Consider the following 24,640-nt stretch of genomic DNA (forward strand, 5'->3'; position numbering starts at 1 on the left):
TTCACTTTTCTTTATCAATCTATGATGCTGAACACGAAACTGACAATGAAAATGCCACTCGACTTCCAGTTTAAGAATTATACGAGGTATTGTCGAAAAGTCGGGTTTCCCAATGTTCTAACATAGTGGAATGACGTATGCGTGGTGTGCATGTGACTTTTACGCTTGAACTGTATTATGCGAACAGTACAAAACGTGGGAACATTTCCATCTGCCTTTCCAAGTAAATTCATGAATCATAGTTTTTACATTAATCACAAAATAAATATTTTCTACTATACTACTGCATGGTGTGTTCTTTACTACTGACGTGGGATTAAATCCGCTTCCTCTTTGCTTCCCTCTTGTAGTGAAGTTCAGGATCATCCCTGGTAACTGTCCAGCAATAGTCGGCAAGCATTCCTCTACTCCATTATCCTTGCTATCTTTCTCCATTACAGATATTTGTTGGTGGAAATGCTCACCGTATTCATCACTTAGCTCCCCACAACTTTTCGGGGAGAAATTGAGATGAGAGTGTAGAGAATGCAATTTAAGGAACATATTGAACCTATTTTTTGATGCGATGAAACCAAATTATTTACAAGTTTTTCATAGTCTTCAGCACGTTTGTTTCCCAAAAAATTGTTGGAGACTTCTCCAAAAGAACTCCATGTACGTTTCTCAACATCACTTAGCAGGTGTTCGAAGATCTCGTCCTGGTGAAGTTGACGAATTTGAGGGCCCACAAAAATTCCTTCCTTGATCTTCTGTTCACTGATTTTTGGAAATTTGTTAAGTAAATATTTGAATACCAAAGAGTATCGATCCAACTTTTCGACAAAGTTTTTGATCAGTCCAAGCTTTATATGAAGTGCAGGAAGTATAATATTTTCAGATTCAACGAGAGGTTCATTATGTACATTCATATTTCCAGTTTCCATACTTTGACGTAATTGCCAATCCTTTTTAATAAAATGAGAAGCTCTGTCTCTGCTATTCCATTCGCAGAGGAAACAGCAATATTTGGTATAGCCTTGTTGGAGTTCAGTTAAAATAGCAATGACTTTCAAATCTGCACATATTTTCCATAGGTATGTACCTAGTTGTTCTATTTAATTGATTGAAGGAGGAATTTTAGGCTATCATACGATTCTTTCTTTTACACAGAATAACCAATAAGGATTGACGTCAATTGATTGCTGTTATGAAGCAGTACAGCTTTTAGACTTTATACCGATGTATCTATGAACAACCGCCACTCTTCGCAGATGTGCGTAATGCCCATAGCCCCCAATAAACCATTAACATCACTGCAGTATATCAGATCTCCTTCGGTAGAAATAAATAATAAACCATTAATATCACTGCAGTATATCAGATCTCCTTCGGTAGAAAAGTATTCTTCCAACATTTTTTGACCGTCACGATAAAATGACACCTTCACATTACTAGCCAGAAAATTCCATTGTTGAACTCTGGAGGCTAATAGCTTTGCCTTGGCTAACCTTGTGCTGTTCTGTAAGTTTAACATCACCTGCAAAGTCCGGATCTGCAAATGTGGACGGTTGTGGATCGTATGCTTCGTCTTGTGAGTCTACGGAATAAGATTCAGGGGGTGTTGGAACAGGTTGTTCATTACTATGCGCCACAGGACAAGAAGCAGAACGAATATTTGGAAATTCAATTGTCTTCTTTTTAGTATTGGACATACATTGTATTGATGGGACCATACAAAAAATAAACAATCGTCTGTATGATTAGTGGGCTCCAGCCGAATCATGGGAATAGCAAATGACATCAATGGTCTTCTGTGATTCATCCAGTCCAGCAGACTCGTGTAGCAGGTCTTACAACGGAAATGTGGAGCGCAAGTCTTATCTTCATCTCCGAATTTGCAGTATTTACCGAAATATAGATTGTAGGCTGTTCTTACAGCAGGGGTAATATTTCTCTGCTGTCCAGAAAACACAATTTGACCACAAACATAACTGACATTATTAGCATTGATAATGCATTTACGTGGCACTTTTTAGCATCACTCAGCAATTTAATTAAATGTCAACCTTACCAGAAACGGACCACGTAATACGCAAACACAATCTTTGATAAATGCACATACTCAACCTAGTTTTATAAAGCCACAATTACGTCTGCACAATGAATAAAGAGGTTTTCTGGCTGGTCTTTTTCCTTACAACAAATAAAAAAAAATTTACTCAACATTTACTTCTTACAGCTATGCAATACCATATATATAGGGAACTTCTCCAAATCAACAATGCCCTGTAACTCAATTATAATTAGTCAATTGCGATTTTTAACGACAGTTTCGTATTTAGGAGACCAATGTTGACTAGAAATTGTATATATCACTCATGTCGCATTTTGGCTGTTGACCAGTGTTATATGCATCAATTTACCATGATTTTTGCTTTTAAACATTCAAGAATTACATCAGAATACAGTAAAACCTCGTTAATCCAGACCCCAATAAGTCGGACTTCACTTAATCTGGACAGGCAAAAGCCCCCCCCCCCAAAAAAAAAGAATGGAAGGTTTTAAATGTGGCTAGAAGTCAACAATCACATTCGTCATATTGCTCTGTAACGGACTCCCCTTGCTTTAAGCAAAAACACAAACTTTTGAAGTAGAACAACATTCAGCAACAAGTTCCACATGCTCCACAGGCTATGCCCTTTAAATACACCATAATAAACGTGTTTTGTTGATATAAACAGAGTTTTAATGCACTTTCTACTGTTCTTTTAGGTTGTTTCAGTAAATCCGGACTTTCGTTAAACCGGTCAACTTATCCCCCATTAGTCTGGATTAACGAGGTTTTACTGTATTATGTTATCACAAAATTCAGTTTTCCATACAAAATTGGTGGAAAATAAAGAAACTTCTAATTTTGTACAATTTCCAGGATAATTAGAAAGGCCAAATTGCCTGGAAAGTATCGGCTGGCATTCCAACTGATACGTCGATATTGGCTCAGCCCTATAAAGTCATTCGTAAATCTAATAATAGCTTCTAATGTAGTGCAACATTCTGTCATTTTCTTGCTATAAGATTCACATATACCAATTTTTGTAAATTAAATATCTATAAAACACACTTCAGTCACTTGGTCACATGCATTAATTATTCTTCATATGCTGAAAGGAACATTTGGAATTTTGTATTGAATCAGCAGAAGTTATTACTATTAAAATTCATGTTCCATTCTTAATATGAAATGTTAACAAATAGTGTGAAATTAAGACATTTTTGTTTAAAAGATAATGCAAACTTGTAAGCAATAACGTGACTACAAGTGTTTTCAAGCATACTTTTCTGGGGAGTTAATTATTCTCATTTCCCTGTAATTTAGATGGTCCAGCTTGAAGACCTATTTTATTAATGCAAATTATGTGATGCTTAAATTCTTGTCAAATTCCTCCTGGATGCTGGACATAATTCTAAAGTGTAGGGCAACTGGTAGCTCCAAAAAAAGGAGCATGCACTGATCATAATGATTTTTCAACACCATGGGTATTAGTTTTCCAGGGGGAACGAAATGTTATGGGGGAGGGGAGGTCATGATTAGGGTTGAGTCGATACAGTTTGTACTAATATTATCAATACTGATGAACAAACTTTGCAACAATTTATAAATTTTAATTAGGTATTTCATTGCAATTGTACTGTGTCAGAGTTTTATTTCAAAATATGAAAGCAATAACATATGGAATATTAAAATACAGTAAAACCTCATTAATCTGGACTAATGGGGGGGGGGGATAAGTTGACCGGTTTAACGAAAATCCAGATTAACTGAAATAACCTAAAAGAACAGTAGAAAGTGCATTAAAACTTCGTTTATAGCAACAAAACACGTTTATTATGGTGTATTTAAAGGGCATAGGCCTAAATACACTATACAGTACAAAGCCTGTGGGAAACAGAATTTCATCAGTGGTTGACTGCCTTTTCTTTCGGAAGTTCTCTTGTTGACTTCTAGCCACATTTAAAACCTTGCTTTTTTTTTTTTTTTTTTTTTTTGCCTGTCCAGATTAAGCAAAGTCCCGCTTATCAGGGTCTGGATTAACGAGGTTTTACTGTACTTGTCAAACAAAAAAGCTGATATTCATGCCATGTGTTATCACTATCATAAAAAATGAAGCAAGACAGTCACAACATGCACCTTCTTTGGTTATCCAAATTTTCGAATTGACCCTGAACCTTCCACAGCTGGAATTGTTATGTGAAAGATATGATAAAAGATTAAGATAATGATAAAATTGTGTGAAACGTGTAACTGATTGATCCACGATCATGATCCATTTCGTCAATGTCTTTTTGTAACCTTCACAGCCTTGAAGAAGAATCCAGGTCAATCCAAGATTTTTTACAACCAAAAGACGACATGCGTTGTGACTATATCTTGACTAATTTTTCAAAAATGCTTCTCATTTAATTATAAATTCATTTGCCACACAATACTGGTGGAAAATTTATTTGAATCATGCACTACGTTCAAGATATTTAGACTCGGTGAAAGTAGCACTTGTGTGGCATTTTTGCAGACCCTGCAAGATACTTGGACTCTGGACTTACCATTGATTAAATATGGACCAATTAGCAAGCTGCATTCATGACACATTTTCTTTTCATTTCAAAATAAGGAAAGATGTCTTACCTTTTTCGCAAGTATATGACAATGACCGGTTGAACTTCTTGAACGATACAAAATCATCATCAAGTCGGCGATCAGTATTTTGATGTGTTCTGATACATACTGGACCAGCTGTATAAGCAAGAATGGAATGCTATGTAAGAAACATGGTATCACAAATATTCACATATGATGAAATCAGAAAACGGACCATGATTTGTTGAGAGCAGTCAGTGGCAACTAGAGAGAAGTATTATACATAAACTGATGTAATGGAAGTTACAAATCTTTACATTATGATTTATATCTATGATCGAGAAAAGCAATTGAAATTTGTGGGACAAACATCTCGCTTGTTCTCTCTGCTCTGTACTTGATGTGGCACAATCATTCTTTTTATCCTGAAAATTTATTGTTCAGAGAAGAAGAGGATTTTTTGAAAGGAGAGGAATTTTCAAAAATGACTCTTTGCAGGTCAGAGGTCCAGTGTTGCGTGAATTCTCAGTCAGCAAGTAGTTTGTGCCAGATCAGTGACAGACTTTTGATCTTGCCAACGAAGTTCCTGGATTTGACTCCCAGTCTGGGCATGATCAGAGGCGCAACCATGAATTTTTGTTGGGGGAGTGTGGCAAGTACCAGGATAAACGTACCAATAATAATAATAATAATACTAACAATGTTAATAAATATAATGTTAATAATAATGTTGTTATAACACTATTATTATTATTATTGATTTTCTTTATTTTACTTCGCTTCTTGTGCCACTTTTGGCTAATTTGCGAAGATGGGGATGAGCGATTGCATGATGAAAATGATGAATGGATACTCGCAAACATCCATGCCCAAGCCGGGATTCAAACCCAGGACCAACATTATTATTACTATTAGTAGTGGTAGTATCAAAGACGGTATTATCCTCGTACATTACGCAATAAGGGGGTAGAAGTTCGTGATAAAGCATTCGTGTTCGAAAAAACGATTTTAATTTTTTTGTAAAACGTTCAATTTCACATTAATAACGGGAAATAAGCACATAAACTATTTTTGAAGGACAGAAAATGCTTGATAAATGCATTCCAATATAATTATTTTCTTGCATTAACATAACTTTCATGCACGATATATGTTTCACATATATGCAATGTGGAGTGACGTGGACACTAAATTGTGTACGTATTCAAAGTTTCTTTAATAAATATTATATCCAGCATATATTATTTAAATACATTACACAACCAATTCATCCATCTCACAATAAACCAAGAGCAAAAATTATATAAATTGTCTCTGAAATGTGCACACTCTCTTTCCTCAAAACAATTCTTCATGCATTTAAAAGAAAATAAATTAAGACAAGTCTTATTTCTCTGTCTGGTGATTTACAATGCATTACAGAGAACAGACATAAACTGCGAGCGAAGCGAGAAAGAAAATTTCAGGATCCAATTTTTTTGCAGGCTGAAATCAAGATTAATTTAATAGGGCGCAAATAATTTCACGGAACACCATGGGATTATATCATTCACAACTTTTGTTCCTCCCCGGTGGTGTAGTGGTAACATCGTCGCCTTGTGATCAAGGGGTCCTGGGTTGGATACCCAATGGAGGCACATAGTGGTTCGGAACCCTCTTTAAACTGTAGGTCCAGTCTCAATTAGCCTTTCTGTGCATAAAGTAGACTTAAAAAACAAATCAATCAATCAATCTCCCGCCATCCCCTAGCTACGGTTCTGAACTTAAGACTATGAAAAGCAGGTATTGCGAGCAAAGAGAGCAAGAACATTTTACGAAAAGTATTTTTATTTGCATAAAATTCGAAGTTCTGGGTGGTAATTGCCCCCTGCAGGTACACATGGCCGTCAATGTTTGCCTCCCCTAGAACTCATTTCCGACCAAGGTTGGGGGGGGGGGGAAGAGTGCCCCTCCCCCTGTGGTTGCGCCACATGGCATGATTGTACTTTACGAATGTCCCTTCACGAATTTCGTCCCATCATTATTCATGCTCATCGTCACAATTAGTGAAAAGTGGCAGAAAATTAACATTAATACAAAATACATACACAATAAGTAACTTGTGTAATTGGTGTTATTCTGTGAAACCAAAAAATTACGTCCCTATCTAGAAGCTATATTGCCCATGTGGATGTCATTAGAAGAATGATTAAGTGAGCTCGAATGAAAGGGAGAGGCAGTTAGTAGGGAAGACTGAGATGGTTTAGACATAAGAAGAGGGTCAAGATGATTGTCAGTGAGGGAATACACTGAACAAGGAGAGGGGAAAAGACAACCCGAGCTAGAGACTGGCATTGGTGAAAGACGAATGATGAATACATATAGTTGTGAGCATACAAGAAAATGGCATTGTATGCAAGCACATCTGTTCATTTTGAAACATTCAAAAAAGTTTCAAGAGAACAAATGAATTTACCTGCAGTCGGACGTGGTTGTCCTCTTCGTGTGAACTCCACGCCTGCCAGGACCCGAATCTGCTTCTGAGCAGCTTCACTCAGCCGATCAAACCCTCCATGTGGTTCATCGGTTATGATAAGAGGGTGATAGGTGGCAGCACTGTGTGGGTTGTTGCCTCCATAAACCTTGAAAGCATATGTGAGCCCTCGCTGCATGTAAATTTCAGGGATGAGATGACCATTCAAATACCATGCTAAGCCGGATGATGTCATTCCTGTGGAGAGGGAAATTGTAAATGTAAATTTATTGTATTCTACAACATAGTAAACCTTTTGAATGAAATATGCATTCATTCAAATGTACATCATTATGTACATTCATCTCATGATGGAAAATTAAATAAAATTAAGCTTCATTAGAGGTTTAGCATGAAAAAAAAAGTGCAAAATTCAATAAGAGCCCATCTAAATATAGTACCAGTTGCATTCGTGTAAAAGCTTGTAAGAAGAAACAATCGTTCACAATTTCTGTAACTCACAAACACGACAGAAATTAACAAAGTAACATGGGTCTTCCTTCTATGAAACAAAATTCATACTTTCTCTTGACAATATAATATTCATATCTGCAGCATAAATATTTCTTTGAGATTTTCAAAGTTAAAAATGCTCTTATCAATTATGATGGAAGGAATTTGCCTATTTGAAATTTCATCCGTGCAAAACAATGGTACTTAAAGAGTTTTGGCAAACCAACAGCCTGTACAGTTGTGGACAACTCAACTCTGGGTTGCAATTATACTATTGACTTTCAAATGAGTCATTACAATTTAGAAGTACCCATGACTGCACTAATGCATTGTTATTTCTTGTGTTGGATACAACAACATAATAAATTAAACTCCTATGATCTAATATATTGAACAGGTACATACTACAGTGAGGGAATTATTAAATATATGAAATAATAATATTTATAATAGGAGATATTAATAATCACACCTTTTGTATCAGGGAATATTAAATTTTAATTGAGTATTCTTTTTTCTCGAAATATTCGGTAGGGGGCCAATAAAATTGAATTGCTCCCCATTTAGTCATTATTTTAATCATTCAGTATAAATGAAAGGGTATAAGTCACAAAGATACAGAAATTTAAATCAATGGAAATATTATAAAGAAATTTAAGCAAAACATGCATGTTTGGATCAGGACTTGAACCTGGGTCTCTGGTATACTGTGCCATTGCACTAACTGAACTGCTAAGTCCTGGTTTTTTCACTCCTGCTCTTCTCCCCTGTGAGAATTGTCTCAGATCTGGTCAAGACTGTATTCTTGCTTAAATTTCTCCACACCACACCACCTGAGTATGCCAAATGGTAAGGCAATGAAAGTATATGACATGCAACAACAATGGATATAAATTGAAGAATCTCTCAATGCATCTATCAGAGGAACAGTGCAAGTACCGTAATTCTAATGTTTCCCCCCAAGTTAACATTGTTGTTGTATGTGCATTTCATTCTATACATATGAACTGAACCATGGGCATAGTGAGTCATGGTTCACCAAGCCTGTCACTTTTAGTACAGTTCGCCTAACATTTGGCTAACCACTTTTGGTTACTTGGGCAGGGCAACCTAACCAGAACCATTTTAAATGCTGAATCAAGATACAAGGTCAAGTTCACAAACTCGCTACCAGTACATTCCTGTACTGAACGACTGTTGCCTTATACAAGGTGCATTCAATAAATAACTGGAAAAGTAGTATAAAAAATCTAAAATACGACCGTGATTGTTACATGTTTGTTATTTTGTGAAGCCATCGTAAGCTATTCATAGTTGGGGCTGGCACGCCTGCCTCGCGCATGGGATGATGGGAAATAGTTACTCTAGATGGCAGCACCCAAGCTGCTTCAAGCTGGAGCAGCGAAGTGTCGTGCGATTTTTGTTGAGTGAAGGCATGAAACCAATAGGAATTCATCGCCGCATGACAGTTCAGTACGGCTACAACTGTATGAGTCGATCCCAAGTGTACGAGTGGGCTGAGAAGTTCAAACAGGGCATAACTAATGTTGTTCTCCGCGTCCATGTCACTCTGTCACTGCAGTCACGGAAAGCAACATTGCTCAAGTGGAGAACTTGATACGGGAGAACCGGCATATTACTGTCAGTGAAACTGCTTCCCACATGGAAATAAGTGTAGGATCAACCCACCATATCAGTCATGACATACTGATGTTCAGGAAAGTGTGTGTGGTGGGATCCGAAACGTTTGACACCGGCAATGAAAGAGACATGTTGATGTGTGCAGGAAGATTTTGCGTAGTTATGAAGCTGAAGGTGAGGCATTTCTTCATGCTATTGTCACTGGAGATGAAAGTTGGGTTCATTTCTATGAACCAGAACGTAAATGGACAACAATGGAATGGCGACATCCTTTGTCTCCCAGACCGAAGAAAGTGCATGCTCAACTGAGTGCCGGAAAGGTCATGTTAACTTTGTTTTGGGACTACAAGGGGCTAACTCTTGAACATTACATGCCCAGAAGTCATAATGTAAACAGTACCACCTACTCCAACCTTTTTGTGCAAAAAACTCAAACCAACTATTCTGCAGAGATGACGTGGTCTGGTGTCCACTGGTGTGCTTTTGCTCCATGACAATGCGAGACCACACACTGCCAGTGTCACATTGTCTACCATCGAGGACTTAAAGTTTGAGTGCTTACTCCACCCTCCATATTCACCTGATCTTGCACCTTCCGATTTCCGCACCTTTGGCCCACTGAAAGATGGACTAAGTGGATCGAGGTTCCAGAATGACGACGAAGTCCAGTCAGCGATGCGTGAGTGATTATGCATGCATCCAAAAGAATTATTTACCTGTGGAATCAAGCGCTGGCGTAGGTGATTGAACCAGGGTGGAGGTGGGAACTATGTTGAAACATAGTACTGTAGTTTTTTTGGTGCTTGTAATAAATATTTGTTATAACATTTTATATATTGAATGAGCCTCGTACAATACATTTAGCATCAACATGTACCTGTTAGACCCTGATAGCCTCTCTTCCTACCACCAGGTCCCAATGTGGCTATGAATGTTCTTACTGTGCGATCATAGATTATGGCTCTCTGCCATGGTTCTCTGAAATAGGTAATATATTGATTACATAAAATTTGGCATTTTAACTTGACAATTAATGAAACATGCAACAATACCATTTCCTGAATATTGTTACAATTTAAACTTGTGTTCAGAATATTTATAAATATTTTAAACATTCCAATGTAATTATACATCATTATGCCAGAACTCTACTTTAAAATATTCAAATAGATAAGAAATATAAAACATTAAAATGCTGACTAAGGCAAAATTTACTGTACAAAAGATGTACACTAAAAACGTAACGTTTCAGACGAAGACCATGTTAGAGGGTGGGAACATTATGTTTTAGTGCATATTTTTTGTACAATAAATTTTGCCTTGGTCAGCATTTTAATGTTTTATTAACATGGAAACAAGGCTTACCATTAGATAAGAAATAATTCGAATATTGAAAAATTATCATTTAATTATGATATTCGATTTTTAAACAAAATTTCAGTGCACTATTAAATAAAATTACACATTTTGCATAATTTACACGATAATTAAACTGCTTGAGAGTCCTGTATGGCATTTTTACAATGTAAGTATTCAAAATTAGGGTGTTGGAGGCTCTGTTTTGGCAGCCTGTTAAGAAAAAATAGCACACTGCATACGCCTATACTGTCTCACACCGCGGTCGTGAGGTCCAAGGTGCAACCTTTGGGCTCCGGCTATGGAAAGTGTGCAGGTTCAATTCTCCTAAGGGAAGCATAACAACTTTTCTCCTGAGATTACAGCCTGTGTACAGGATCGGTGGCACCCACCATCATGAGGAAATTGCGGAGCTACAAACTAGTAGCATAACCAGGTCATGGAAACCTACAACAAAGACTGGGGGTTCGTCCTGCTAACCATCCCGTTAATGGTTGAATATCCCCCACCGGCAGTTGGTAGGTAGGCACTGGCCCTCATGGGCTGTTATGCCATTGGTTACACACCTGCACTCATGTATTTTTTTTGTTATGAATGCCTTTCTCCTGTATTTTCTAGATTCAAGGCATGTTGTTTTACATTAAATTTTTTTCTCTCAATAAATATAAACCCATAAGCTTGCAATTTTTGTACAATATTGAATATATCCAGGAACACAGTGGTATCATTCTCAACCCTTCCCTTCCAGTATGCTCTCTGTGGGGATGGCCAAATTTGAACTTTTGATTAAAAAAATAGTTCCTTTTTTAAAATTTGGTCCTCTTGTTCTTCTAGCTGATGGAGCAAATTTGTTCTCTAGTAGCATGTGTTTGTAGCCTACTCTCTACAGAACAAAATGAGATATGACTTGTAAGTCTACAATTAATAGTCTCCGAGATATTAAATTTACTTCATGGAAATTATGGAATTTTAAATTTCTAGCTGAAAACAGCTCCGTGTTGGTGCATATATAATTATATGGCAAGTGTCACTGTACAAAAAAGAATTAACAAACCTGTACTTCTCAGCAGTTTGAGTAAAGGAGAAGCAATTTTTCTCCTTCTCCTTTGCATTTAGCTCCAATTTTACATCCCCTCGTGGATACATGTCGTGGAATGTTGGTTCCTTATTTTTACTCAGGCGACCTATTGCCCAGATGAAGTACGAAGGTCCATCAACATTGAATTCTTTGTCTCCATGATCAGCTGCAAGAAACGAGCAGTTAAAAGCTACCGCCATGCTGATGCATTGTTTATTCAATGTCATAAATTAGATTGGACAAGAGGAAGAGCGTTTTTCTGGACATTTTGACATTTCCTAAGAGCAGAAACTTGTTAATTGCACTGTTACACAAAAACACACATTACACAAAAAGAAAGGCCCATCCAAGCATTCTTTCATTATTCTAAACAGTAACTAAGCTGAAATTGTTTAAATTTTTGTTTTTAAGTCCACTTTGTGCACAGACAGGCTACTTGGGACTGGACCTACAGTTTAAAGTGGGATCTGAACCATTACGTGCCTGCACCGTGTATCGAACAATTAAGCTGTTCAAAATAAATATATTTGTACTTGTGGCATTACAGTAAAACCTCGTTAATCTGGACTAGTGGGGGGAGGGGGGATGAGTTGACCAGTTTGACGAAAATCCGGATTAACTGAAATAATCTAAAATATCAGTAGAAAGTGCATTTAAATTCCGTTTATAGCAAAAAACCACATTTATTATGGTGTATTTAAAGGGCATAGGCCTAATTCTTTTTTTTTTTTGGCCTGTCTGGATTAAGCGAAGTTCAGCTTATCAGGGTCCAGATTAACGAGATTTTACTGTATTTAGCATGCATGTTATGGTTAAATAATTACCAACCAGAAAAGCAAAATTGTGCATGTATAGTTAATAAAATTCCTATTCCGGTTACTAATAGTGAACAGGTGCAATACAGAATGGTAATTATTTACTTAAGAACCTCTGTCTGAGAAAAACTATATATAAAGCAACTTCCTGCACATGAAAACATACTGTGAAGCCATATGGAGGGATGTGGAGGCGTCTCCCATACAATTATATTCTCAGCCATTCGTGAAGATGCTGTGAACAGTACCATGCTAAAGCTATTTCCCCAAGTACTAATTTATTAGAGGTTCGATGAATCCCAGAACAGCTTCATGCAGAGACACTGCTGTAAAAAATTCTGACCTGAAATCACCCACCCCAGGTCTCCTGTGACAGTCAGATGTTCTACTGACTGGACAAACACAGCTAACTTACGTATATGTGTAAGTTCTTATTTTCTTTATTAATTTTATACATAATGTGAAGCTCAATCACAAATATCAGACAAGGTAGTGTACTCACATGATGTTAACGTTCTTCGGTATGTGATGATGTTTATTCCATCCTCTCGAACAGCTGTATGTATCTGATTATTGTCTATTCCACTGAGCAATTCATCTTTGCAAACACCCCTATATTGTCCAAGTACCTTTGTGCACTGGAAGAATAAAAACAAAAATATTAGAGGAACGTGTAAAAGTTTATAACACATTAATGTATTGAGTCAGTACTAGTTTCATCTGTTTCTCCATCTTTAAATTACTAGAAAATGTTCTTTCTAATAGTCTAGTATACATTACCTTTATTATATTAGATTACCTACATTTAAATCATATTTGTTTTCATAGTATGTACAACTGATTAATCAACATTGTGTCTTTTGGAAGGGGTTGGATAAAAATTCATATATATATATATTAAAATACTTCTTCAACATAAACAATCCCAGGTCACTATTTTGTAAATTACATTCAAATGTAGCATCTATTATATACTTAGCAAGAAAGTAATAACTTCAATATATTCAAACTTTCTTAGGTTAGCTTATTGTAGTTTTAGAAATTATAGTTCAGTTGGTCTATACAGGCTTAGACCTTTAACATTACAAAACAGTATAACTTTAGTTACATTCAATTTCAAATGAAACTTATTGTTTGTATGGGACTGGCAACTGTGGACATTTGTGAGAATCACCAGTACTTCGAGTTGACGTGATGCGCATGCGCGTGTAATGCATAAATTCCAAGATGGTGGAGTGGGTGGTTCAGCAAAAAGTGTTCTGCGTTCTTTCACTGGCAGAAAACAAATCTGTGAAGCTTGTTCAACGTGCTTTTCAATCTTCAATGTCACGACAATGTTCCATCCTATTTAAGTATTGCTAAGTGGGATAAACAACTAAGACAAACTGGAAGTGTTGTGTCGGTGCGTGGGAAGTACGGAAAGTGGAAGGTATCAGAGGAAAACATTGAAATGATTCGCACTGCATTCACAAGAAGTCCAACAAAATCAATAAGACATGCAAGTTTAGAGCTCAACATTCCTTGGTCTACTATCCATGACGTTGTGCACAAAAGGTTACGTCTACGGGGATACAAGATCCAGTTAGATCAACAAATTTATCCTGATGATAAACCTAAAAGACAGACGTTTTCGTGCAAAATGTTAACCGAAATTGACAACAATGTTTTTCCGGACAAGGTGTGCTTTCCTGATGAAGTTGCATTCCACACATATAGCAAAATTAACACATTGGGATCTCACGATGGGTATAGCCCGAAGTGCACTTAAAGTCCATGTGGACGAAAGACGGGCTTAGCCCATCCTGCAGTATGCAATCGCTTTGCTGATTGAACTATGGGCTATGTTCATAGTTCGTCTCATGTGCGTGTTCCTTCAAGCCTCTTGGTTGAAATTCCGACCGCTAGGTGACTCATATCCTATTTTTATCTCGCACCTGCGACTGTTTGTTGTCGGGTTGATGTATGTTGCATTGTTTAGAATGGAGTCATTAGATCATGGAGTCAAGATAGTAAACAAGGAAAATCATAATATGTCTCTGGAAGAGTTCATCATCCAAGTAGGGGAAGAGCTACTCATCAAAGCAGGCAAAGATATTCAAGGTCAAACATCAATGTCAACTACAGCAGATAGGCTAACAGGCTGCTAACAGGGGGCCTCATATCGAGGTTGTGTGAAGTGCTGGTGCTGGAACAAAAAAATGTATATTACAAGGAATTTTTTATTGGTTTTAATTGAAATTTCAATTGAATTGAATTGGTTTCAATTGAAATGAATCGGATTCTATTGGATGCCTAATACAGCTATCGGAATCTCAACTGAAACCAATTGGAAAATCAAGACAACTTCCAATTGGTGAATTGTATCCAATTGTAAGTTTGTATATATTGTAGAATCAATACGTTATAAATTCATCTATTGACTCAAAGCATAGGTAGTAATTCTTGACACCACATTTCCTGTAATTTAGAAGTTCTTTGGAAAAAACACACTTGATCTGAATTTCTTCTGAATTCTTAGGTATTTATCTTAATAAATACCTAAGAATAACTATTTCTTAAGAACCAACTACACCATCGGGGAGACCCTCAGTTTTGTGAAGAAAATTCATGAATAATTTCCGAAATTCAATACCATGCTCAGCTTAAGGCAAGCAGATGATATATTAAAAAGATACGTAAACATTGTGGCTTAACCAGGCAAGAATCAAACCAGGCCCTTGGCATTCTGTGCCAATGCTCTAGCATTGAGAAACCAAGCTTCTGGCCTCCTGTTGCTATTGGATACCTTGCATCTCTCTGCAATTGCACCTGCTAGTTTGAAAATGCTAAATGATTACTGGGCTACGGTATTTGCATGTATGTATGTCAAAAATCTTCCTATATGTTTTTTTCTGTATGTACTGAGGCCTGCATTAGGTGGCTAGAAATCAAATACCTTATGCAGCACATAATCGTCACACCCCGTTTTTTCCAGTTCAAAAATTGATTTATAACTTTCCATCACGTAATCGTCGCATTGGCATATAAGATAATGAAAACAATGAGAGTGGCACAGAATCTTCAGACATAGAAGATTAAAGTTTTGCAAGTCTGTAATTTGCAACACACTGCAGTAAATTTTCTCAAGTGTAATATTTTGACTGTAATTCACAAATCAATAACAACTAATGTGTCAACCATTTTCTTTAATACAGAAAAATGTTTGCTAAAAATCACCAAGAAATGACGTGCATTGGTTTAAAGTATATTCACAAATATTCTGTGCATCCTAATTTAGCACCAAAGACAGTTGCCATAGTAATAAATGATTTTTAAGCACTGGTAATACTGGAATTTTTCTTTAAACAAAAAGTTTCACAAACTGGTAACAACCAACTTTTTGCAAAAAAAATTTGGCATAAAATCTGCGATGATTATGGGGCGAAATATGGTACTGAGTGGCTCTCATGCTTAAAGAATCATTTATGTACATGCATAGACCTTGGTAACTATTCACTGTATTGATAACTTGAAATAATGCAGATATTTGTGGAAAAAAAATGATGTTAAAAACTTACCGGTGCCTTTGCTGTGATGTTATAGTCTGTGGCAAATCCACGATGCCCATCTATGTATGCAACAGTGGCATCGGCATTAATCATCTCGCTTCTCTGAGTTGAGCCACTCATTCCAAATGCCATGTATTCATCTTCGCCTTGAAAATAATGAAAGTAAGATATATGGTTGCAAAAATATGTGCGGAGATAGACCATTTCTTGGATGCTTGGGATTTCAATACATTAATATTTTTAAGTACATTATCATGCGGAGACTGCTGTAATATGTATATAGATTTTTAAATACTGTATTAAAGCACACATTTACTAACAACTGAAATAAAACAAGAATTAAACTAACAATGAAGTGCCATTTTCCTTATTATAATGGATTTTCTTGGAATTTTAGATAACCACAAGTTGGATATAAGAAGAAAAAAAAACATTACATACTGATGCTATGATAAAGGTATAAAAGATTAAAAAGGAGCTGAAGGTATATTGACATTGTTCAGGTTAAGTGTCTGTTTTATTGTAGATTTGTTAACAATGAGTTGCTTATAAGAATACAATTGAACGAAGTGCAGGCACAATATGTAAATTAATGGATGTATTTCTTGAGATAACCTATCTGGTTCACTTATATCCCAGCCAGATAAGAAACAAGCCTTTTCCCATTCTCAGCTATTCAAGATATAGTATTTACAGCTGTTGCACAATGATTTCTTCTTATTGTGAAGTATATCACCCTGTTAATATAACAATAAGATATTGTTTACATATTACAGTGAAACCTCGATTTTACATTTTTCAGGGGACCAAGGTGCAAGAACTTAAAATGCAAGAAAACGTGAAACCCAGGAAAATTTTAGAGCATTTTTCTCTATTGGGACCATCAATGAATGTATAATGCGGTAAAACCGAGGAACGTACGAGGCGTATGTAAAAAAAAAGGGCTGATATTTTTTGTGATTTAAAATTTATTGTGATTGATAAACAAGTACATAGCTTGGCTATTTTTTGACGTAGTCACCATTAACCTCCAGACATTTCTGATAGCATGGCACAAGCTTCCGTATACCCTCTGCGTGAAAATCTGCCGCCTGACAGTGCAGCCAGTCCAGAATTGATGTCTTGAGCACGTCACTGTCGTTGAAACGCTTCGATGCAAGCCACTTTTTCAGGTGAAGAAAATAAAGAAATCGCTGGGGGCAAGGTCAGGGCTGTAAGGGAGATGATTGAATAGTTCCCATCAAAATCTTTGAATTGTCTCAACAGTATGAGCAACTGTGTGTGGGCGGGCATTGTCATGGATCAGAAAAATTCCAGAGCATAGCATTCCTCTCTGCCAATTTTGGATGGCACGTAGCAGAACTGATGGTGTTTGTTTGAATTTCTTCACTTTAGGAGAACCAGAGTGCCGCCATTGCATTGACTGCTGCTTCGACTCCCCAGTGGCATACGATATCCACGTTTCATTCCCCTTCACTATGTGCGAAAAGAGGTCATCCCCATCCTCCCCCAGCGAGCCAAAAAATCACGTGCAGCTGTCCTTCTTTGCTCTTTGTGAGCATCTGTCAGCATTTTTGGTACCCACCTCGCACACAGTTTGTGATACCCCAGGTTGTCAGTCACAATTTGATGCACTGTTTTCGCAGACACTTCTGGAAACTCTTTGGCGAGTTCAGATATTGTGAACCGGCAATTGGAACGCACTTTCTCGTTAACGTGTTCCACCAGATCGTCCGTCTGAACACTAGGCCTTCCGCTACACTCATCGTCATGGACATTTGAACGCCCTTCCCGAAACTCTCTGCACCATTGCCTGACCTTCCCTTCACTCATCACTGTCGGTCCATACATGGCACACAATTCCCGATGGATGTCAGCTGCATTCTGTCCTTTGGCGTTCAGAAATCGTATGACAGATCTCACTTCACATTTGGCGGGATTTTGTATTACGGCAGCCATTTCACCTTACTGCTACTCACACGTACACAACCCCACTCTGACGATTCTAGCTCTGTTGTAAGCACAGAATACTAGGGCATCCTCCTGCGCATGCTCAACTTTATCAGTGTTTCCAACCTCGCGTAAAAAATTATCGGTTCATTTTTTTTTTACATGCACCTCGTAAAATTGGGGTTCGACTGTCCATATTAAAGAAATAACTCACAGTACAGGAAAGATCATTCTCTATCCACAGCAAGTACAAAATCAATGTAAACAGAGCCATTTGACTTTGGAGAGATTCTGTTGGTTAGTTTTGAATACAGCTGTGCACAGTAGGGTGCATCGATAAAGGCCCAAAAATTTTAATTTCAGAAACTCAAATACATGCAGTTGCACAAAAGTTGTGTAATGGTACCAAAACATCTCTCAAAAAATTATAACCCTTTTGAAGGATCTCTAGCCATCCTCAAAATAAAGGAAGTGCAGCTCCTCGCTTGATGTAAGCTGCAACATTTTTGGCAAAATGTAAGTATTTAAAGTGGTTCTAGCTAAAAACAAATATAGTAATGAGATCAGTATGTATGCGTGTGCACGCATGCAAGCATTTGCATCTGTGTAATGTAGTTGTAGTATGATGCTGCAGTTGCCATTGGGTGTAACATGGGAAGCAAGCAACAACTGTTTCAGAAATATTGCAGTCATCCACCATCTACTCAATGCCATCGGAATTCAAATGGGTAACCATAGGAGGCTCTGTTACATTGTACACATCCCAGTATATCATGTTGATGTTGTCCTCTGCTATGAAAGTTATGTCTGACACTTTGAACATAAGTATTGGCACTTCACCGGATATTTTTCTTTCCCGACCATTTTAAATCCTTCTCACTGCCATTTCTCTGACTTCGTTTATCACCTGTCAACATAATGAGCAGCAATATACTGAGATGTGGTGAGAAATTGAATAACATTTCTGATTTTGATTCTGCAGATGTTTGGGACCAAGAAGAAACTTTTGCACACTGTATGTTTTTGAATTTTGTAAATGCACAGTTAGTAAATCTATGGATGAGCTGAACTGAGAATTAACCAATGAACAAGCCCACAGGTCATGAGGTTTTGTTTACACTGATTTTGTCCTTGCTCTGGATGGATAGCAAAATTTACAGAGTATAAATTTACTACTAATTGAGTTGCATACATTACATGGGGTTTTAGATAAAAAAAAAAAACTGAATTCAGTGTGAGACAAGAGCACGTGAAAAGTGTTTCAAATTAAAATAGGTCAGAAAGTCTCTCACATTTATATAAATGGAACAGTGATAGATAGTGTGAGTGCATCCGCGTGTGTGTATGTGAGTGCATGCATGCTCATGCAAATTATCATGTGAAAATAGATATTGAAGTGGAACAAGTTATGTAATTCTAACGTATTTTCACTTAGGTGTCAGTGCAAAGTTCTTGATATGGACACATTTTATGATTACACATGAATTGTACTAAGAACATACCCGCCCCTCACAACTTCTTTTCTCCATACACACTCTTACAAAAATAAATTTTGTGCAGCTGTTGCATCTGTTTATAGAATAACAACATGTAATCACAGAGTATTCATTCACATACTTCCATGCATGAGTAGTAGAAAGTAGATATGAAATGCACTTACCAACTTGACCAGCTAATTCAATGGTGATCTGTGGCCCAAATATTTCCCAACTGACTTGCAAATTTTTGTGCAACTGCACGCAATTGGGTAGAGTGTTCTTGTGAGGCTGTGTGAAAAAAAATATCCTTCAGTAAAAACTAAGATGAACCAAAATTGATTGAATTAAGGATATTGTTATGTATTAACATAAATATTTTAATACTCATAAGGACTTTCAATTAAAAATTACAGCACAGTATGACATTAAAATCAAACATATATTAACATGTTGCATGTGTAACATTTCATACATTATTTTTTACATGTTAAATACTTATTAAATATTCAATTCCACTTCTATACAATTTTGCCATGAATGTAGCATTATATGACTGCTTGAAATCCCACTTCTTTTAACAAATATATTTCTGTGTTTTATATTTTAAGCAGAAAATTGATTATAAAATAATCAATAATAATTGTGTGTATCATTGACAACACTATGCTAAGTATATTCGTTACTGCAAATCTGTGAAATGTTTAAATGCAGTTTGACATTAACAATTTTTACAGTTTCCTGAATTATGTAAAATTTTATGCCAAACAATATAGACTTTCTTTTACATTTCCGTGCATGTTACACATTGAGATTTATCACATTCAAACGCAATAAATTTGAACAATAAACTTACCACTATTTTCACTAAGGATGGCGGTACATTTAGCCCATCAGGAATTATGACAGATCCAAAGTTATCTTTGGATTCCACATCAAAGATGCTGAACCAATCGATGTCAAAAATTGTGTTATCACCTGGAAGCTGAAGGACTACATCTTCTCTGTCGTATGCTCTAATAGGATCTAGACTGGAATACAAATACAAATGTAAGTAAATGGAAACTAATATGTAAATAAACTCTATTCGAAAATGAGATTACAATTTCTAAAGAAAAAATGCTAACCTTATTAACACTTCCACTTTTACAATGTATTTTATTTGCACTGCAAACTTCTCCAGCTTGCTAACACTTATATCCTCAATGATTCTGAGCAACCAACGCCAGATTAATGTACACTATCGTGGATGGATTTATTTTCTTCTTCACTGCCATTTTCTAGCTTCAATGAAGGTTAGTAAATTAGTCAAAGACATTGGTAAATAGGAAGGGGTCTCGCCCATACAGCACACAAAATTGCAGCCTTATCTCCTGAAATCTCTCATTTACATTACCTACTTCAAAGTTTTGTGTCAATGATGCAACAACTTTGTCGTAACCGTTTCATCACAGTTTCTGACCTTCTTGATTTCCCATGATGCAGTGTGTTCAAAGAATAGATGTGTAGCTGTCAAATACAGTACAGCCATTTATTCCATGTTAATTGATGGTACATTGCTAGTTATCGATGTTTGAAATATGAGCAATGCTTACTTTTAATTAGCATGGGGGGACTAATTGCATTCTTCACCCTTCCCCTTAATCTAATCCAATAATCATTAGATGCTTCATAGTCAACACTTACAGTTGTATTATAGATTTAAAAAATATTCTGATCATTACAAAGTAAATGAACAAACACAACTACATGATATGGTTGTACCCCAATTTTACATTCTGCATTATACATTCAATCTTCATTGTCCCAACAGAGAAAAATGCTGTAAAATTTTACCGGATTTTATATTTGCATTCTCATTTTTTTACACCTTTTTTTTTTCAAGAGCGTAAAAATCAAGATTACACTGTATTTTGAAACATCTTTACTTACTATCCATATTCATCTGGAACCTTGATTCCTTTTGAAGCTGGCTGTGCTCCTTGGCCAACCCAGAAATATGTATCTGAAAAAGAAAAGGTCATTCACATAAAAATATATTTATCTTATATATAAAGACAGGGTATCGTTATGAAACACTGACAAACCTTTATAACGTGTAGGGGATATCAAAGCAGCAACTTTCCTTAGTGACGCTTTGCATATTGACGCCTCATTATGATGCTACAAAAATCTTGAAATACAGTATTTTCTATCCTGTGTGCATGCAATCACATGCAAGATATTCATGGTTACCACAGTCATTTATTTCTTTCTGCTGGAAAGGAACCAAATATTTAGTATGGTGTGGAAAGATTATGTCACTACTCCACATAAAGGCTATCCTTAGGAGTGTAGCATTTTGTAACAAGACTTACAATTTTTTTTAAAATGTAAAAGTGTCAAATACAATAAGCAACATATGCATATACCAGGCACGTATATTCTAGGCTAGCTAGCTAGGTTATATCAGAGGCCCAGACTAGGAAATGTGACTAATGCTTCACTCTCAAATAACAATCATGGGGGAAAATGATAATTTATGGGCACCTGCACTTTAAACTATCACCAGGCATCTTCCTGAAGATTCTGCCCCAACCAGCATCTGCTAGGCCTAACGGAATGCGTGACATTTTTAATGATGGCTTCTAGCCCAAGCACTGGAAGGAGAAATCTGTAGTTCATAGCGGAGATCCCCTCAGTGATTCCAACAATTGGAATGTGAAATCTGCTAAAATGCCAACTCTACTGAATGAAATGTGTACAAAAATGTTTGTATAAGGAAACATTTTCCTTTGTAACTAAATTATGTGTAGTACTTGCTGTACTAGTTTTACTGATTTTATAATGAACTTGGCAAACTGTTCCTGCCACCTCTTGCAATTCCGCTTCTGTTGCCAGACAAGTCAAAAAGCAGACTTTCCCTTCGTGGTTGGTGTTCCTTTGGTAATTGTCCGTGGGAGACCCCTCGCTCGGTGGGTTCGAGCCTGTCCTTCACAGCCAGTAAAATTTAAACATCCTTGTATAAGAAGATAAGTTGGAATGTCATCTTGAGTACTAAAAAACTGGATGGGGAGGAATTTTTAAAATCTTTGCAGTGATATAATCCACGAACTTGTGGAATAGACACCATTCTCTTGCATTCCTTATGAGGATAGACTTGAAATAAATTTGGATGTAGCGTTTAGTGTATACAAAGAAACCATCATCTGAAGAAACATTTTATGAAAACCTGACCGAGAAATTCACACACAAGGAGAGAGCGCTGGAGTTTATATTCAAGTAATTGATTTGAGGTAAGAAGTTAATTATTGATTATTTTGTACTCACATGTAGGTCTAATGTAAATATTGCATGTAATAGACTGTTACTTTTTATAAATAAACCTGAAATAGTTTTTGTTCATTGCTTGCTATTGTTGTTTTCAATGATGAGATTTCGAAATAAAAAAACGTGAATGAGGAATACCCCTCCCCCCACACACACACCAATCGGACAACTTCTCTTCAGACACTACTGTGTGGGGTTCTGGTCCTGGGTTTTATGTCATTTTTCAGTATTTTTTGCCATTTTTTAATCACTTTCGAAGTTTCTTTTTTGCTCCTTCCCAGTTGTTTCATGAATTTTAAATGCATTTGCTAGCATAACTTACATATTTATATTCAATAACATGGTCTTTTTTAGCAAATATGCCATTAATCGTACATACGGTCAATGCAAAACCACAATATTATTTGTAACTGAAATCTTTCACAATGGAATTAATTGTGGTAAATTTACTTTTCTTCAAGCAAACTTAAAACACTTTGGGTGAAGCCTACCTTGAGTTTCCCTTGTTGGCCACTATTATCACTTTAATCTGTGATTTTAAAGTAATATTAGTCACACCATTTTAGTTGATGTTTTGGTCATGAGACACGCTGTAGCACAGCTTCCACTTGGAAAAGAGGCAAATTTTCAACAAACACTATTATCTAGACATTATGAGGTATTTCAGAGAGAATGTTCACCGTAAAAGGTCAGATTTGTGGAAGAACAGTTCTTGATTGTGCTGTTCCACACACTGAGCCTTGTAAGCAAATTTTTTACCAAAACCTCAATGAATGTCATCGATCAAGCACCATTTTTGTCAGATATGGCCCCGTGTGACCTTGTTTTGTTCCCCAAACTCAAATTACTGCTTCGTGGAAGATGTTTTGAGTCCATTGAAGCCATAAAACAAAATTCGCAGAAAGAGCTGAAGGCCATACCAGAAAGTGCCTATAAGAAGTGTTTTGATGACTGAATTATTCGTTGGCATAAGTGTATCCACCAAATGGGACCTATTTTGAAAGCAGCAAAATAAATTTGGATGATTAAACCAATATTTTGAGATTTATTGAACAATTCCCGGTATTTATTTGACAGAATATACAATCAAACACAACACCAAGAGTGCATTACCTTTTGCTTTCCCATCATATGAGAACTGTGGAATCCTGATTGTCTTAGAATCAATAATTTCTATAGATTCAGAGGAGACTCCATGAGAACGACGGCTCAGCTGAGAAACCTTCTGAGTAGTTGGAGGTTCAAATTCTTCGGGGATATAAACATCTCCAAATGTTTCCTACGAAAGAAACATAAATTAGTTACAATGGCTTTCTTAGCCTGCATTTGAAAAGAAATAAAGAAAACTACAGGCTCCTGAGAAAAAGGGGCTAGCACCTGAATCATTATTAATTTTGCCAATCCCTGTCTTGGCTTCTTCGCTATGCTTATCACTCTATATTTGAAATAAGTAGTTGAAAACATCTTACCTGATTTGTAAGGTCATAAATCGCCAGCCATTTGATATCTGTTATTTTCTTTTTATCTGGGAGGGTTAGGGTGAAGTCCTTGTTGAAGTATCTTGGTAAAACATTTGTCCTACAATAAAAACAACCCTTCTTAAATGTGCATATTACTTGTTGATTGATACACATGAAATAAAGAACAAAATCGTACAATTTAACCTAATTACCATTCATCTTTACTGTCGTATTTAACCAAAAGTGGCAGAAAAACAACATTAAAAAAATACTAATAGAAAAGCAAATCCTAAACATAAAACACAATAGAAAAGGCAATGTTATCCTCTGCATGTCACACCCTACCATGAAGGCATATAGGAGATGGAGGTATGGCTTCATACAGTCTTGATCACTGCCATAGAAGAAGTGATGTAATCAGTACCATG

The 24,640-nt window shown here is 36.4% G+C and overlaps 1 protein-coding gene across 1 annotated transcript in view; it reads right to left on the bottom strand.

Moving 5' to 3' along the window:
• knk (cytochrome and DOMON domain-containing protein knickkopf) overlaps window positions 1-24,640 on the bottom strand; it is a 32,498-nt gene that overhangs the window by 2,100 nt on the left and 5,758 nt on the right. Inside the window, exons 3-13 of the mRNA XM_083126793.1 lie at window positions 24,222-24,330; window positions 23,866-24,031; window positions 21,376-21,448; window positions 20,300-20,474; window positions 19,629-19,734; window positions 16,028-16,164; window positions 12,973-13,108; window positions 11,632-11,821; window positions 10,099-10,199; window positions 7,071-7,325; window positions 4,664-4,771 (exon numbers count right to left, since the gene is read on the bottom strand). Of these exons, the coding sequence (XP_082982919.1) occupies window positions 4,664-4,771; window positions 7,071-7,325; window positions 10,099-10,199; window positions 11,632-11,821; window positions 12,973-13,108; window positions 16,028-16,164; window positions 19,629-19,734; window positions 20,300-20,474; window positions 21,376-21,448; window positions 23,866-24,031; window positions 24,222-24,330 (1,556 nt within the window). The remainder of the gene's footprint in view (window positions 1-4,663; window positions 4,772-7,070; window positions 7,326-10,098; window positions 10,200-11,631; window positions 11,822-12,972; window positions 13,109-16,027; window positions 16,165-19,628; window positions 19,735-20,299; window positions 20,475-21,375; window positions 21,449-23,865; window positions 24,032-24,221; window positions 24,331-24,640) is intronic.

This window comes from Lepisma saccharinum, chromosome 8 (assembly GCF_977018435.1).
Source record: "Lepisma saccharinum chromosome 8, izLepSacc3.1, whole genome shotgun sequence".
Classification (NCBI taxonomy): Eukaryota; Metazoa; Arthropoda; class Insecta; order Zygentoma; family Lepismatidae; genus Lepisma; species Lepisma saccharinum.